This window comes from Rhinoraja longicauda, chromosome 1 (genome assembly GCF_053455715.1).
Source record: "Rhinoraja longicauda isolate Sanriku21f chromosome 1, sRhiLon1.1, whole genome shotgun sequence".
Classification (NCBI taxonomy): domain Eukaryota; kingdom Metazoa; phylum Chordata; class Chondrichthyes; order Rajiformes; family Arhynchobatidae; genus Rhinoraja; species Rhinoraja longicauda.
This window is the reverse complement of record NC_135953.1, coordinates 21,623,494-21,638,306: the sequence shown is the minus strand read 5'-3', so window position 1 is coordinate 21,638,306 and position 14,813 is coordinate 21,623,494. Positions and strand designations below refer to the sequence as shown.

The window sequence follows — 14,813 nt, the reverse complement described above, 5'->3', positions numbered from 1 at the left end:
CTTCATCCGATGCAATCAGATCAGATAATATTCCCTCTTCAAACAATGTTGATTGAGGATTATTACAACAAATCGTTCAACCTATCTGAGAACAGCTAACTCGGTATAGATGAGATCAAACAGGCCATCAATGGTTTATGTAATCTAGCTATTTGCTGAATGAACTATAGTTACATTCCAATTAATTATCCATCTATTCTGGAGACTAACCTAGTGAGTAGTAGTGAGGCACAATTCAATGACCAAAATGTTGCTGCAGTAAACGCAGACAAAAGATACTGAAACTAAAACAATGGCAGACCTATAATTAACCTAAACTTTATACCATACAGTAAGGTATGGTAATAGTAAGTAGTACATATCTGTATAAGACGTACATATCTCTTTCTTCATCAATCCCTTGGGTCCAAGTTCGACTTGCTTCCACTCAGTTCTGAGGAATAGAAGATGCTTTTGTATGAATTCTTTTAAAGGGAGGGTGGCCATTGCCCAAGCTATTCCATGGATTTGACAAAGTAAGGAGTTAGACTATTGGCCAAGTGGTCCAGGGCCAATGAAAACCAGGTTCTTCTGCAAAGACCTAGCGGATACACCTTTATGGACACATGAAAACACCTACTCTCAAATTACACAAACACAGAAGAACTGCGACTCCACATAAACAATCCTGCCCATGCCTTTTTCCTCATTCTGACTCCAATCGTCCCTGGTTCGATATCCCCTCCCTCCGTTTCCCAGATTCCTAACTGCCACTTTTACTTTCACACTCTCTCCCTCTCTCAGTTCCTTCTTCACGTTTTGATTTTCTTTTCAAATTGAGTTTTGCACCCCTCCACAACCCACATTCTTCCTCCCACCCACCCATCACCAGCTGTACTCACTTAATTTTCTCCAGACCAAAGCCATTCCCCCACCACTGGCATTCGCCTCTCAAAGGTTATGCACCACATTCTCTCATTGTCTGTCACCCTCATCTCATTTTATCCAATCTATCCCAGCAGCTGCAATGTCCAAAGTCTGCAGCTTTGACCTAACAACAAACGTCCGTCAAGAAATCTTGGAGGAATCTTCACTCATCCAGCTGGTTTTGCTGGATGTCAGCAGATCATAGCCTCCGGTTGCTATGCAACCTAAATGATGTTTGCTAACGCACCATTTCCCTGCCAATGGTGGTGGCTTCACCCTGTGAGAGTGGGAGCACCTTGCTTGGCTGAATGAATGCCAAATACAATGCAAAGATAAAATTAAATCATTTACATTACAGAAATGCTTGGTTATTCCAACCAGAAATGATTATGCAAGCATACCAATCGATACCAAGTCTCTCCATAGAGCTCCAAAGAAACATTACCCTTTATTCTCTTAACAACAATTTCCTTTCAATTATCACTCTTTGAAAGAACATCCTTTCAAATGTACAACGGTACAGGTTCCACTGACCCTACAGAAGCTCAAGTATAACCGAAGTAATAGGCATATCATTACCTGTCCCAATTTTACTTGCCACTTGTGGAAACAAAAAACATTATTTGCTTTGTACTGCCATTCATCATGAGTGTAAATGTTGGTACAAAATTATAGATTACACATTGATTTGCACAATTTCTTTCAGCATAAACCTGACATCATCAGGTTTGCAGTGCACCCATTCACACAAATGAACATTGAGGTATTTGATTTACAAAGGATTTAAATTGACAATAGCAGTTGAGAAATGAAACTCAGTGATGCAAATATTCTTACAGGTGTTCCCTTCAGTCTCCTTCCCAAAGTCAGTCTTAATTTGGATTTATACAACACATCAAATTACTGATTGGGGTGGCAGATCAAATCCCAGCAACCAAGCAATTGTTGGACATCATGCAGGTTATTTTTAATTAAATCTAACCACTATTCTAGAGGGCAATTAAATGTTTGAAATAGAATTTACCAAGGACATGCTCAAGTCAACCAGAAGGACCCGCTACCTAGGCTTTCCAACATATGCAGCAAAGGTTATTTTTACTGCATTGTAATATGTAACAGAAAACATAAAAGTTATTAAGCTTCTATGTTAATTTTCCGTCTAACTGAGGCTTTTGTGTTATTATTTTGAAACTGAGTAGATCTTCATTCCAATAGAACAAAAGAATGTAATGGCAGTAAAGTAAAACAGATCCAAAAAAAAATTAGAAGCTGAAGATTTTGTTTAAATACTAGTATTATACATCAAAATGCAAACATGTTAAACCTTCGATGTATTGGTGACTGGGTGATAAATGGAATATATTTAATATAAACAAATGGGTGTATTATTGCTTTGTACAAGATATTTAATTCCCAAAGTAATCAGGAGGAAACTAGACGGGCTTTCAAGATATTTCTTTCATTTCATTAATTTATAATCCCTGACAAAGAATGTTTGTAAATACCTGGAATCTCTGAACTAATCGTCCTCTTGCCATTTCCAGAAACTTCATCCTCTGATGAACTTGTGCTGGAATCACATGTCAAGTCGCTATCACTCGTACTGCTGTCCTGCAGCAATGTATATTTCTTTCGAGCTGCTGCTTCGCGTTTCTGCCGTAGCAAGCGTATCCGTTCCTTTTGTTTCTGCGTTCTAACCTTTGACACACGGCCGTTCTGCTTGTCATTTGAAGAACGGTTCTTTTTGGGAGCCATGGTTGATGTTTCACTCTCAGACCTGGATCGTCGTGATTTTCTGCCTACTGAAGGTCCAGATCCTCCTGCAGGGTCCTCTCCCACAGCTACATTTGCCTGGGGTGCCTCATTCTCCTCTACAGATGAGAGCGTATCAGAATCTGCCAAATGACCACTGGAAGACGGAGAAACCATGCACTGATTGGAAGAATCGCTGTCGAAAGTGCGACCGGGTATTTGTTTATCGCTCTCAGCAGATGGAAGCTGAGATTCAGAAGAGTCTTGCCCAAGTTCCATTAACAAGCAAGGTTCAACAGATTGTCCACTTGTTTTCAATGGATGTTCACTGTTCTCTTTTGTCGTTTTGGCTGCTGTCTCTTTTGAAAATGAACCATCATCTTCCTTGCATGTTTCACTAGATTTTGTATTAACACCTTTTGAAGAAGCCTCAGTTTCCTCCAGACCGTCCTGGGAAGAGAAGTCTGCCTTCTCCGCTGCTTCCATCTTCATGTCAAGTTAGTTCTTAAGCACTTGCTGCAAAACACCATACAGCACAGGTCTAAAGACGTGTGCTCAACTAAAGATTTAATAAATGGGAGAAACCTAAAGAAAGGAGAAAAATTATTGGACATGTTTAGTTAAATTGTAGTTTATAGACTTCCATTTATCCAAACTAAACATAACTCTTATTCGTGGCAGAATATGGATTTTAATTTGGCAATCAGCATCAAATTGAAGAAATACACACAGAAATAATTTGCTTGCCCAGTATCTGTCTCTGAAGAATCAATTTTACACTGGTTTTTAAATTAGGATTTCCAATACTGGTTCATAAACTGGGTGTCAGTTTTCTACTTTATTTTGTAGATTCAATTTTGCTCAACACCAAATACAGGTAGAGATGAACTAAGGTTTAAATATCTGAAGCTCTCATATGTAGTGATAATGCATACATTTTCTATTGGTTATTTTGGAAAAGAAAGGTTACCTAATGCTTTGCTGTTTTTCCTTGACGAAAAACAAATTGAAGAAATTGTTTAAATACAAAAATCTCAGCATATAATTTTGTTTGACAAACTACAATTGTGTTGGATCTAATAGAAGTTTTTAAAAAACTGGAAGAAATTGAGAGCAGAACTATTGTTTTAGGTCAATGTGCTCAACATGGAGATATTCACCATAAAATCTGTAACCACAAGCATCATTCCACATAAGCTTGTTTGTAAAAAACTTCTCAGCAGGTGTGAATGTCAATATTTCAACTCCAAATGTAAGGGGTTCATTCTAACCTTTTTCAAAACCCAGAAGTTAGTTTTCAGCACCATAGATGACAAAAGGTCACTACTTGAATAAACATGAACATTAGTAAATTGGTCAAAACTGTCATGATTTTTATTCATTCATGCAATATGGGCATGGGTGACAAACTTGCACTTAACTATAGTTCTCTAAATTATAGTGATGGCAGGTTTTCATCTTCAATCACTCCAAAAAAGACAGTTAAGAGTCAATTATGTTAATTTGAGGTTGGAGTTACCTATAGACCAAACCAGGGAAGATCAGCAGAGATCATTTATTAAATGTAAATTTCTTCCTTAAAGAGCCACTGTAAGATATATTTACCAATACTATTTTTTTTTAAACTCACACTGCCATAATGGAATATGGAATAAGACTTCCTTCAAGTAATTAGTTGAGACCCTGGATTACCGGTGCAGCAAAACTGAAAGCAGTTTCTAAACATTTGTCCAACCTCGAAGAAACAGTGACCTCAAAGTACTTTAGTATATCCATGGCCAAGATAACCAATATTCAAATCCTAATCGAATATAGATTTTTTTTTAAGATCATTGATATAGGTGCTAAATCCATAAATGTACTTCAGTAATCTAAAGTGAACAGGAATCTACCCACTGGGAATGAAGCATACTGCAGACCCATAGTTCAGTCCAAGATCATTCTTATTTTGAGTTCCAACGAGGTGAGAATGCAGGAACCATGGACCAACAATCCTAAAACAAACACAATTTTCAGTGATGTAAACTATTTTACAATTAACGATATAAAACTCAGGATTAAATGTACATTGTTGATGAATAAATATCACATTTTTATTTCAAAAAAGGTTCCTTCTCAGCCCCCACTTTTGCCTGTTGGGCATAATATCTGAACTAAGGTCAGCAATATATTTCAGATGGCAGACTTTCATCAATCAAAAGATCACCAATATATAGGTTCTGCTGTTATCAGTGTAACAGGTTCAGAAGAGGGGAGCCATGCTGGCTTTCAGCACCAATTCTGTTTTGATGCAACTTCATGCAAGTACAGGAAAAGAACAACAGTATCCAGCGATCATATCTTTTGTAGGGATTGCTATCTTTTGGTAAGGCTGAGTGAAAGAGATGTTAGCAACAACCTTGACTTGGCTCAATGCCCAATGCCATCAAAAAAAGATCATATGTAATAAATGCAAGAACACAAATAAATTCTACATTGCTGGTCATTGATTGGAAGAAACTAAAAACAAACCACTAGAACAGGTATATCTTCCGAACAAATACCTTGAATTCATTAATATTAATGATTAAATTGAATAGCTCAAAGGACAAAGACAACACAGGACAATGATCACAGACTGACAGTACACAGCAAAGTTCACTTCAAAGATTTGCTTTGAAAACTGACACGGCAATCTTTTCTATGGATATTTGTACAAACATACTTTTATCTTTTCTAATACTTTACTAAAGTAAATAATATTTTGCAATCAGAATTCCTGCATGTATAGGCTGCGCATCCATGGAAGCAATACTCTTGAAATCTCACAGAGGATGGATTTCCACTTGTAACGTAAAATTGACTGAGTGAAAATTTTGCAATTCGGAGGTATGATTAGTAAGTTGGCAGAGTGCAGAGGTTGGTGGTGCTGAGAATTACAAGGAAGTGTAAGTCGTTGGTCGGATAGAAGGTACTTAAATTGGCACGGCATTGAAGAATACGAACCTAATACAGTTAATTGGAATGGGCAAAAAGGTCGACATGGAAGTGGTGGAAGCGACAGGCTAAAGAGTCCGTTCAAGTGCTGTACAATTCTATGACTGCACTATGAAATTCTGAATGCACCAGAGTATCTACACAAAACAAATATTTTAAATAATTACCTACAATGTAGTTGTACCTTACACCAAGTAGCCTAATAGTTTTAAAACCATGGCTCCAGGGAACCCTGCACTGTGAAAACTTGGGAGTACAATGCAATATCAAAATAATTCTAAACTTGGATGACATCACATAAATATAGATGCAAGACTCCACGCAGATCTAGAGAACTTACCCACATAATTAAAACAAAAACTAATGGGGCTTCTTCTCTTGATTTGAAGCAAAACAGCAATTTTGTTGTAAAAAGTTAAACATTAAATCCATTTGATTAATTTCCAAAATCAATAATGACCCGTGTCAAAACTGGATTAGATAGAAATGTATATGAACATACAATTATCAAACTATAAAGCTGGACCATCACAAAAACCTCTCTTGGGGAATAGCAAAAATATGAATGAAGGTGTAGTGATTGGTGGACATTACCCGGTCCATAACAGGTACTGACCTCCTCACCATTGAGGGGATCCATAGGAATTACTGCTTCAAGAACACAGCCAATATCAAAGACCCACACCACCTTGGCTTGGCTCTTATTCCATTTTTACCATTGGGACGATGGTACAGGAGCTTAAAAACCACGATGACTGGGTTCAAGAACAGCTTCTTCCTAACAATCACCAGGTTCTTGCACACAACACACTAACTTCAGTAACCAAAGGTATCACAAAATGCTGGGAGTAACTCAGCGGGTCAGGCAGCATTTCAGGCGAGAAGGAATGGGTGACGTTTCTGGTTCAAACCCTTCTTCAGACTGATGTCAGGGGAGGGGGCGGGACAAAGAAAGAATGTAGTTGGAGACAGGAAGACAGTGGGAGAACTGGGAAGGGGAGGGGAAAGAAAGGGACAGAGGAGTTATCTAAAGTTAGAGAATTCAATGTTCATACCGCTGGGGTGTAAGCTGCTCAAACAAAATATGAGATGCTGTTCTTCCAATTTGCAGTGGGCCTCACTATGACAAGGTCAGACTGGGAGTGGGAGGGAGAGTTGAAGTGCTGAGCCACCGGGAGATCAGGTTGGTTAAGGCGGACTGAGCGAAGGTGTTGAGCCAAACGATCGCCGAGCCTGCGTTTGGTCTCGCCGATGTAGAGAAGTTGACATCTGGTACAGCGGATACAATAGATGAGGTTGGAGGAGGTGCAGGAGAACCTCTGCTTCACCTGGAAAGACTGTTTGGGTCCTTGGATGGAGTCGAGGGGGGAGGTATAGGGGCAGGTGTTGCATCTCCTGCAGTTGCAGGGGAAAGTACCTGGGAAGGGGTGGTTTGGGTGGGAAGGGACGAGTGGACCATGGAGTTACAGAGGGAACGGTCTTTGCGGAAAGCTGACAGGGAAGGAGATGGGAAGACGTGGCCAGTGGTGGGATCCCGTTGGAGGTGACGGAAATGTTGGAGGATAATTTGTTGTATACGCTGGCTGATGGGGTGGAAGGTGAGGACAAGGGGGTACTATATCCTTGTTACGAATGGGGAGAGGGGGAGCAAGAGCGGAGCTGCGGGATATAGAGGAGGCCCTACACAACTTCAGTAAGCATGATCTTCAATGGTTACACAATTTACTTTGGTTTTTGCACTATTACCGCATTACAATATTTGATTTATATTTTGGATTATTATATATTTATCTGCGTGTTATTTTGTTTACAGGACTGCTAAACCCAAGAAAACCCACAAGGTCACACAAAGCTGTTCCACACAAACAGCAGCCGAGGTCAGAATCAAATCTTGGTCACTGGCCCTGTGAGACAACAGTTCTCACGTATTTGGATGGTAAATGAAATTAGCAACAAATGAACGTGTACATGCCTAAGAAGGTACTGTAGATGCTGGTTTAAACCGAAGATAGACACTAAAAACTGGAGTAACTCAGCGGGACAGGCAGCATCTCTGGAGAGAAGAGATGCTACCTGTCCCGCGGAGTTACTCCAGCTTTTTGTGTCTAACGTGTTCATGTACATGTACATGCATTGTTGGTCAAAGACTAATGGTTGGGTGAACTGCTGCCGGTCAAAGACTAATGGTTGGGTGAATTTGCTTCTGGAATGGAGATAATGCAAGTTGAACAGTTTCCCATTTGTACTCTGCTTAGTTCCATATTAGCAGGTTTGTTGGAGGAGAGGTTGGTTTAGCATTTGGCAGACTTCCCAAAATGTAAACTGACTTCAAATAAATTCTAATTTTCAGCATTTAAATTATTAAGAGGTGGAAAGACTCTAAGGGGAGTAAGAGACACCTGTGGCTGACAAGGGAAGTCAGGGACAGCATAAAAATTAAGGAGAGGAAGTATAACATAGCAAAGAAGAGTGGGAAGACAGAGGATTGGGACTCTTTTAAAGAGCAACAAAAGTTAACTAAAAAGGCAATACGGGGAGAAAAGATGAGGTACGAGGGTAAACTAGGCAATAATATAAAGGAGGATAGCAAAAGTTTTTTTAGGTACGTGAAGAGGAAAAAAATAGTCAAGGCAAATGTGGGTCCCTTGAAGACAGAAGCAGGGGAATTTATTATGGGGAACAAAGAAATGGCAGACGAGTTAAACCGTTACTTTGGATCTGTCTTCACTGAGGAAGATACACACAATCTCCCAAATGTTCTAGGGGCCGGAGAACCTAGGGTGATGGAGGAACTGAAGGAAATCCACATTAGGCAGGAAATGGTTTTGGGTAGACTGATAGGACTGAAGGCTGATAAATCCCCAGGGCCTGATGGTCTGCATCCCAGGGTACTTAAGGAGGTGGCTCTAGAAATAGTGGAAGCATTGGAGATCATTTTTCAATGTTCTATAGATTCAGGATCAGTTCCTGTGGATTGGAGGATAGCAAATGTTATCCCACTTTTTAAGAAAGGAGGGAGAGAGAAAACGGGTAATTATAGACCAGTTAGTCTGACATCTGAAGATGCTGGAGTCAATTATAAAAGACGAAATTGCTGAGCATTTGGATAGCAGTAACAGGATCATTCTGAGTCAGCATGGATTTACGAAGGGGAAATCATGCTTGACAAATCTACTGGAATTTTTTGAGGATGTAACTAGGAAAATTGACAGGGGAGAGTCAGTGGATGTGGTGTACCTCGACTTTCAGAAAGCCTTCGACAAGGTCCCACATAGATTAGTGGGCAAAATTAGGGCACATGGAATTGGGGGTAGGGTACTGACATGGATAGAAAATTGGTTGACAGACAGAAAGCAAAGAGTGGGGATAAATGGGTCCCTTTCGGAATGGCAGGCAGTGACCAGTGGGGTACCGCAAGGTTCGGTGCTGGGACCCCAGCTATTTACGATATACATTAATGACTTAGACGAAGGGATTAAAAGTACCATTAGCAAATTTGCAGATGATACTAAGCTGGGGGGTAGTGTGAATTGTGAGGAAGATGCAATAAGGCTGCAGGGTGACTTGGACAGGTTGTGTGAGTGGGCGGATACATGGCAGATGCAGTTTAATGTAGATAAGTGTGAGGTTATTCACTTTGGAAGTAAGAATAGAAAGGCAGATTATTATCTGAATGGTGTCAAGTTAGGAGGAGGGGGAGTTCAACGAGATCTGGGTGTCCTAGTGCATCAGTCAATGAAAGGAAGCATGCAGGTACCGCAGGCAGTGAAGAAAGCCAATGGAATGTTGGCCTTCATAACAAGAGGAGTTGAGTATAGGAGCAAAGAGGTCCTTCTACAGTTGTACCGGGCCCTGGTGAGACCGCACCTGGAGTACTGTGTGCAGTTTTGGTCTCCAAATTTGAGGAAGGATATTCTTGCTATGGAGGGCGTGCAGCGTAGGTTCACTAGGTTAATTCCCGGAATGGCGGGACTGTTGTATGTTGAAAGGCTGGAGCGATTGGGCTTATATACACTGGAATTTAGAAGGATGAGGGGGGGATCTTATTGAAGCATATAAGATAATTAGGGGATTGGACACATTAGAGGCAGGAAACATGTTCCCAATGTTGGGGGAGTCCAGAACAAGGGGCCACAGTTTAAGAATAAGGGGTAGGCCATTTAGAACGGAGATGAGGAAGAACTTTTTCAGTCAAGAGAGTGGTGAAGGTGTGGAATTCTCTGCCTCAGAAGGCAGTGGGGGCCAGTTCGTTGGATGCTTTCAAGAGAGAGCTGGATAGAGCTCTTAAGGATAGCGGAGTGAGGGGGTATGGGGAGAAGGCAGGAACGGGGTACTGATTGAGAGTGATCAGCCATGATCGCATTGAATGGCGGTGCTGGCTCGAAGGGCTGAATGGCCTACTCCTGCACCTATTGTCTATTGTCTATTGCAGTAAATGAAAAATCATCTATGGGTAAAATTTAAGTCCAAGATCGGCAAGGCCAGTCTGGCAGACTAGCATCACCAGGACAGGTTCCTCAAGATAACAAGACCTCAGTTTGAAAGCAATTGCACTTGCAGCTAAATTACAGCATTACAAGAGGCATCAATTTGCAGACTTCTCTCAACCCCATGGGGGGTGGGGAGAAAAGCCTGATTACTCATTGCATACTGTATATAAAGGAACTTGATTCATCGGCTCCCTTTAACACCAATTTTTTCAGACCATCCTCTAAGTAGTATTGCATTGCAGGAAAAAATCTATTTGGGAGGCTATTTATAAAACATTCAGAAAGCCTTTTTAAAAAAGTGTATTGCATTAATGACCAGAAGATCCAAATATAAACCCAGCGATCCCAATAACTGGTAACCATGTTGGAATTGAACAAGGTATCTTAGCAGGTTTCTATAAATTATCTTTGAGGAAATCAATTGATGTGCTACTGAGTGACATACTTAAAACTCTATGAAAGTAGTAATGGTCATTCAGCTCAGCTATATTAAAAAAAAACTTGCAGACTACGATAAAGCACCAATAATCCTCTTTCTGATGATTCAGCACCTGGCCCATCAGATGATGTCAGCCTTGTTTCATTGAAACTCATCAGTTTCTGGTTCCCATGTTCAACTGACTGGGGCCTTGGTTTCCACGTGTCCTATAAACTAACCGGATCCAGGACCCCACTTCCCTTTTATTAGCAGAGTGGGAAATTTATATGACTTTGTAACATCTTAAACAAAGTGAATTAAAAGAGGGCTGAGGTATTAATAGGAATAACAGGTAATTGCCCCAACAATCTGCCAGCTCAGTGCCAAAGTCCTAAGAATGCAAGGTTACCCCAGATTTACTGTATTCCTTTTCACTGATTCAAACCACACATGGGATTCACAGTTCAATACCCTTTGTTATTCACAAAAATTGCAGGGAACAGCATCAATCCATGTCCATAAATCATGGGAGCAGAGTTAGACCATTCAGCCCATCGAGTCTACTCTACCATTCCACCATGGCTGATATATGTTTCCCTCTCAACCCCATTCTTCTGCCACCTCGCTGTAACATTGACACCCTTACTAATCAAGAACCTGTCAAAATATCCACTTTAAAAAAAACAATGACCTGCCACCACAGAAATCTATGGCAATGAATTCCACAGATTCACCACCCTTGGCTAAAGATATTCCTCCTCATTTCCATTCTAAAGGTATGTTCTTTTATTCTGAGGCTATGTCTCTGTTCCTAGACTCTCCCATTAGTGGAAACATCCTCTCCACATCCACTCTATTCAGGCCTTTCACTATTCAGTGTTTCAATTAGACCCCCCCCCCCCCCCCCACTCATCCTACTAAACTCCAGCGAATATAAGCCCAGAGTTTCCGTTTCAGTGTCAGTTTAGTTTATTGTCACATGTACCGAGGAACAGTGAAAAGCTATTGTTGCATGCTAACCAGTCAACAGAAAGTCAATACACGATTACAATAGATCCATTTACACTGTACAGATATATATGATAGGGGAATAACGTTTAGCTCCCGTCAAACACTAATCGTATGTTAACCCAATTATCCCTGGGATTATTCTCATAACCGTCCTCTGGATCCTCTCCAACGCCAGCACATTCCTTCTCAGATATGGGGTCTAAAACTGCTCATTATCCTCCACCTGCAGTCTGACCAGTGCCTTACAAAGCCTCAGCTTCACATCTCTGTTTTTACATTCTTGTCCTCTTGAAATGAATGGTAACAATGCATTTGCCTTCCTTACTACCAATTCAATCTGCAAATTAACCTTTTGGGAATTCTGCACGGCACTCCCAAGTCCCATTGCACTTCGAATTTCTGAATCCTCTGCCCATTTAGAAAATAGTCTATGCCTTGATTCCTACTACCAAAGTGCACAATCCCACTTTGCTACACTGTATTCCATCTGCTAACTTTCTTGCCCACTCTCACAACCTGTCCAAGTCGTTGTGCAGACTCCCTCCTTCCTTTACACCGCCTGCCCCACCACCTATCTTCGTATCATCTGCAAACTTGACCGTAAAGCCATCAATTTCATCATCTAAAACATTAATATACGTGAAAATTAGTGGACACAACACCAACCCCTGCAGCACACCACCAGTAACTGGCAGCCAACCTGAAAAGGCACACGTTATTCCACTTTTTGCCTTCTGCCATTCAGCCAATCTCCTATCCATGCTAGTATCTTCCCTCTAATACCATGGGCTCTCATCCTGTTTAACAGCTTCACGAGCAGCATCTTATCAAAGGCCTTCTGAAAATCCAAGCAAACAACATCCACTGACTCTCCTTTGTCTTAGAGGCCCTTCGGCCCAACTTGTCCACACCAGCTAACATGGCCCAGCAACACTTGACCCAACTGCCTGCGTTTGGGCAACATCCCTCCAAATCTGTCCTATCCGTGTACCTGTCTAACTGCTTCTTAAACGTTTGGATAGTCCCAGCCTCAACTACCTCCTCTGGCAGCTTGTTCCATACACGCCCACCCTTTGTGCGAAAAAGTTAACCCCTCAGATTCCTATTAAATCTTTTCCCCTTCACCATAAACCTATGTCCTCTGGTCCTCGATTCACCTACTCTGGGCAAGGGACTGTGCATCTACCCAATCTATCCCTCCCATGATTTTATATACATCTATAAGATCACCCCTCAACCTCCTGTGCTCCAGGGAATAGAGTTCCAGCCTACTGAACTCTCCTGAGAGCTCAGACCCTCTAGTCCTGTCAATAGCCTCATAAATCTTCCCTTTACCCTTTCCAGCTTGACACCATCTTTCCTATAACATGGTGCCCAGAACTGAACACAAAGCGGTCTCACGTTGACCTTATAAGACATTGGTTTTATACAACTGCAACATGACCTCCCAACATCTATACTCAATACTCTGACTGATGAAGGACAATGTACCAAAAGCCTTTTTGACCACCTTATCTACCTGCAACTCGGCCTTCAAGGAACCATGCACTTGCACTCCTAGATCCCTCTGCTCTACAACACTCCCCAGAACCCTACCAATTCACTGTGTAGGTTTTTCCCATGTTAGACTTCCCAAAATGCAACGCCTCACATTTCTCTGTGTATATTTACTTCCTCAAAAAATCCCAGAGATTTGTCAGGCAAGATCTCTCCTTCACAAAACCCTGCTGACCGGCCTATTTTATCTCGTGCTTTTAAGTACTCGGAAACCTCATCCTTAACAATGACCAATTATGCCAATTACAGAAGTCAGGCGCACCAGCCTACAGTTTCCCCTCTTTTGCTTCGCTCCATTTTTGAACAGTGGAGTAACATTTACAATTTTCCAATAGCCTGGGACCACTCCTGACTCAAGTGATTCTTGAAAGATCACTTCCAATGCCTCCACAATCTCTAAAGTTTCTCTTTCATAACCCTGGGGTGCAGTCCATCTGGTCCAGATGACCTTTCAGCTTCCCAAGCAACTTCTCCTTAGTAATAGCAACTCCACAACTTCCGCCCAACTCTCTTGAATTTCTGGCAGGTTTCTGGTGTCTTCCACTGTGTATTCAATTTGTCCTCCAAATCTTTATTCTGCAGTCCTATTTCTCCAGTCATTTTCCAGCAGTCCAATGTCCACTCTTGACTCTCTTTATAAATCTGAAGAAACTTTTGGTAACCTCTTAAATTATTGACTAGCTTCCTTTCATATTTAATTTTCCCCTATTGCCTTTTTAGCTGCCTTCTGTTGTCTTTTAAAGGCTTCCTAATACTCTAGCTTGCAGCTAATCTTTGCAATATTACATGCCTTTTCTTTTAGTTTTATGCTCTCTTTGACTTCCCTTGTCAACCAGAAACTCTTGCCATTGCTGCTCCGCTGTCATTCACTCTTGTTATTCCTGCTTGGGTCCCTTTCCAATCAACTTTAGCCAGCTCCTCCCTTGTGCCTCTATTGTTACCTTTTCATCAGCAGTAATACTATCATATCTGATTTCATCTTCTCCCTCAATTGCCGTTTATGAATCACAAAAACCTTTAACTATTAATTGAGATGGACAATGAAAGATCCTTTTCAATCGTGCATAAAACTGTCTCCTCATTTATCTTTGGTACATGATCTCAAAGCCAACAGGTCTACAGAAAATCCAATCTCACTTCAGACTGGCATGCAAGGCAAACTGTGTCATCACCTTAATAGTTCTCAATGTTTCTCACTTCAATGCAAACTGCACCACACCTCCAACAACCTTCCTGTTAGTGTGGAACTAGTCCACAAGACAAATGGGAAACTGTTCAACCTGCACTTCCTCCATTCCAGGAGCAAATTCACCCCAGCATCAGTCTGACCTGCAACAGGCAAACAATACATGCACGTCCTCATGTTCAGAATACATGTCCCAAGTCTTCAACTTATTTGCTACAGCACAGAGATTGAGTTTTACAAAGACTATCTGCAAAATATGTATTTTACCAATCTGCCCGCACCTCCCCCCACACGCCCACCAATAAAACAGTGACCTTCAACAATAAAGATCCATGACCTGATGAAAGAAAGTGTGAACCTCCAACACAGCACAGAGCTCCTAGCATATTAGGCAGCAAAGATCCCACTTACTTGCGTACTTCTAAGACATGGACTACCAAAAGCAGGCATCTAATTTCACTGAGATACTAGCAACCACACTCCCCACAAATTGCTCCGTCCACTGGAAAGGTCAGTA

The 14,813-nt window shown here is 41.2% G+C and overlaps 1 protein-coding gene across 9 annotated transcripts in view; it reads right to left on the bottom strand.

Annotated features, from left to right (window-relative positions):
• The window catches only part of ark2n (arkadia (rnf111) N-terminal like PKA signaling regulator 2n), an 84,256-nt gene that overhangs the window by 46,706 nt on the left and 22,737 nt on the right, over positions 1-14,813 (bottom strand). For 5 of the 9 annotated variants that reach the window (XM_078416942.1, XM_078416756.1, XM_078417034.1 and 2 more), the window contains exons 2-3: positions 4,555-4,652; positions 2,412-3,243 (exon numbers count right to left, since the gene is read on the bottom strand). In XM_078416942.1, coding sequence (XP_078273068.1) covers positions 2,412-3,150 — 739 coding nt within the window. In that variant the 5' untranslated portion in view covers positions 3,151-3,243; positions 4,555-4,652. The remainder of the gene's footprint in view (positions 1-2,411; positions 3,244-4,554; positions 4,653-14,813) is intronic. The other 4 variants (XM_078416668.1, XM_078417405.1, XM_078417219.1 and 1 more) reach the window with 1 other exon arrangement.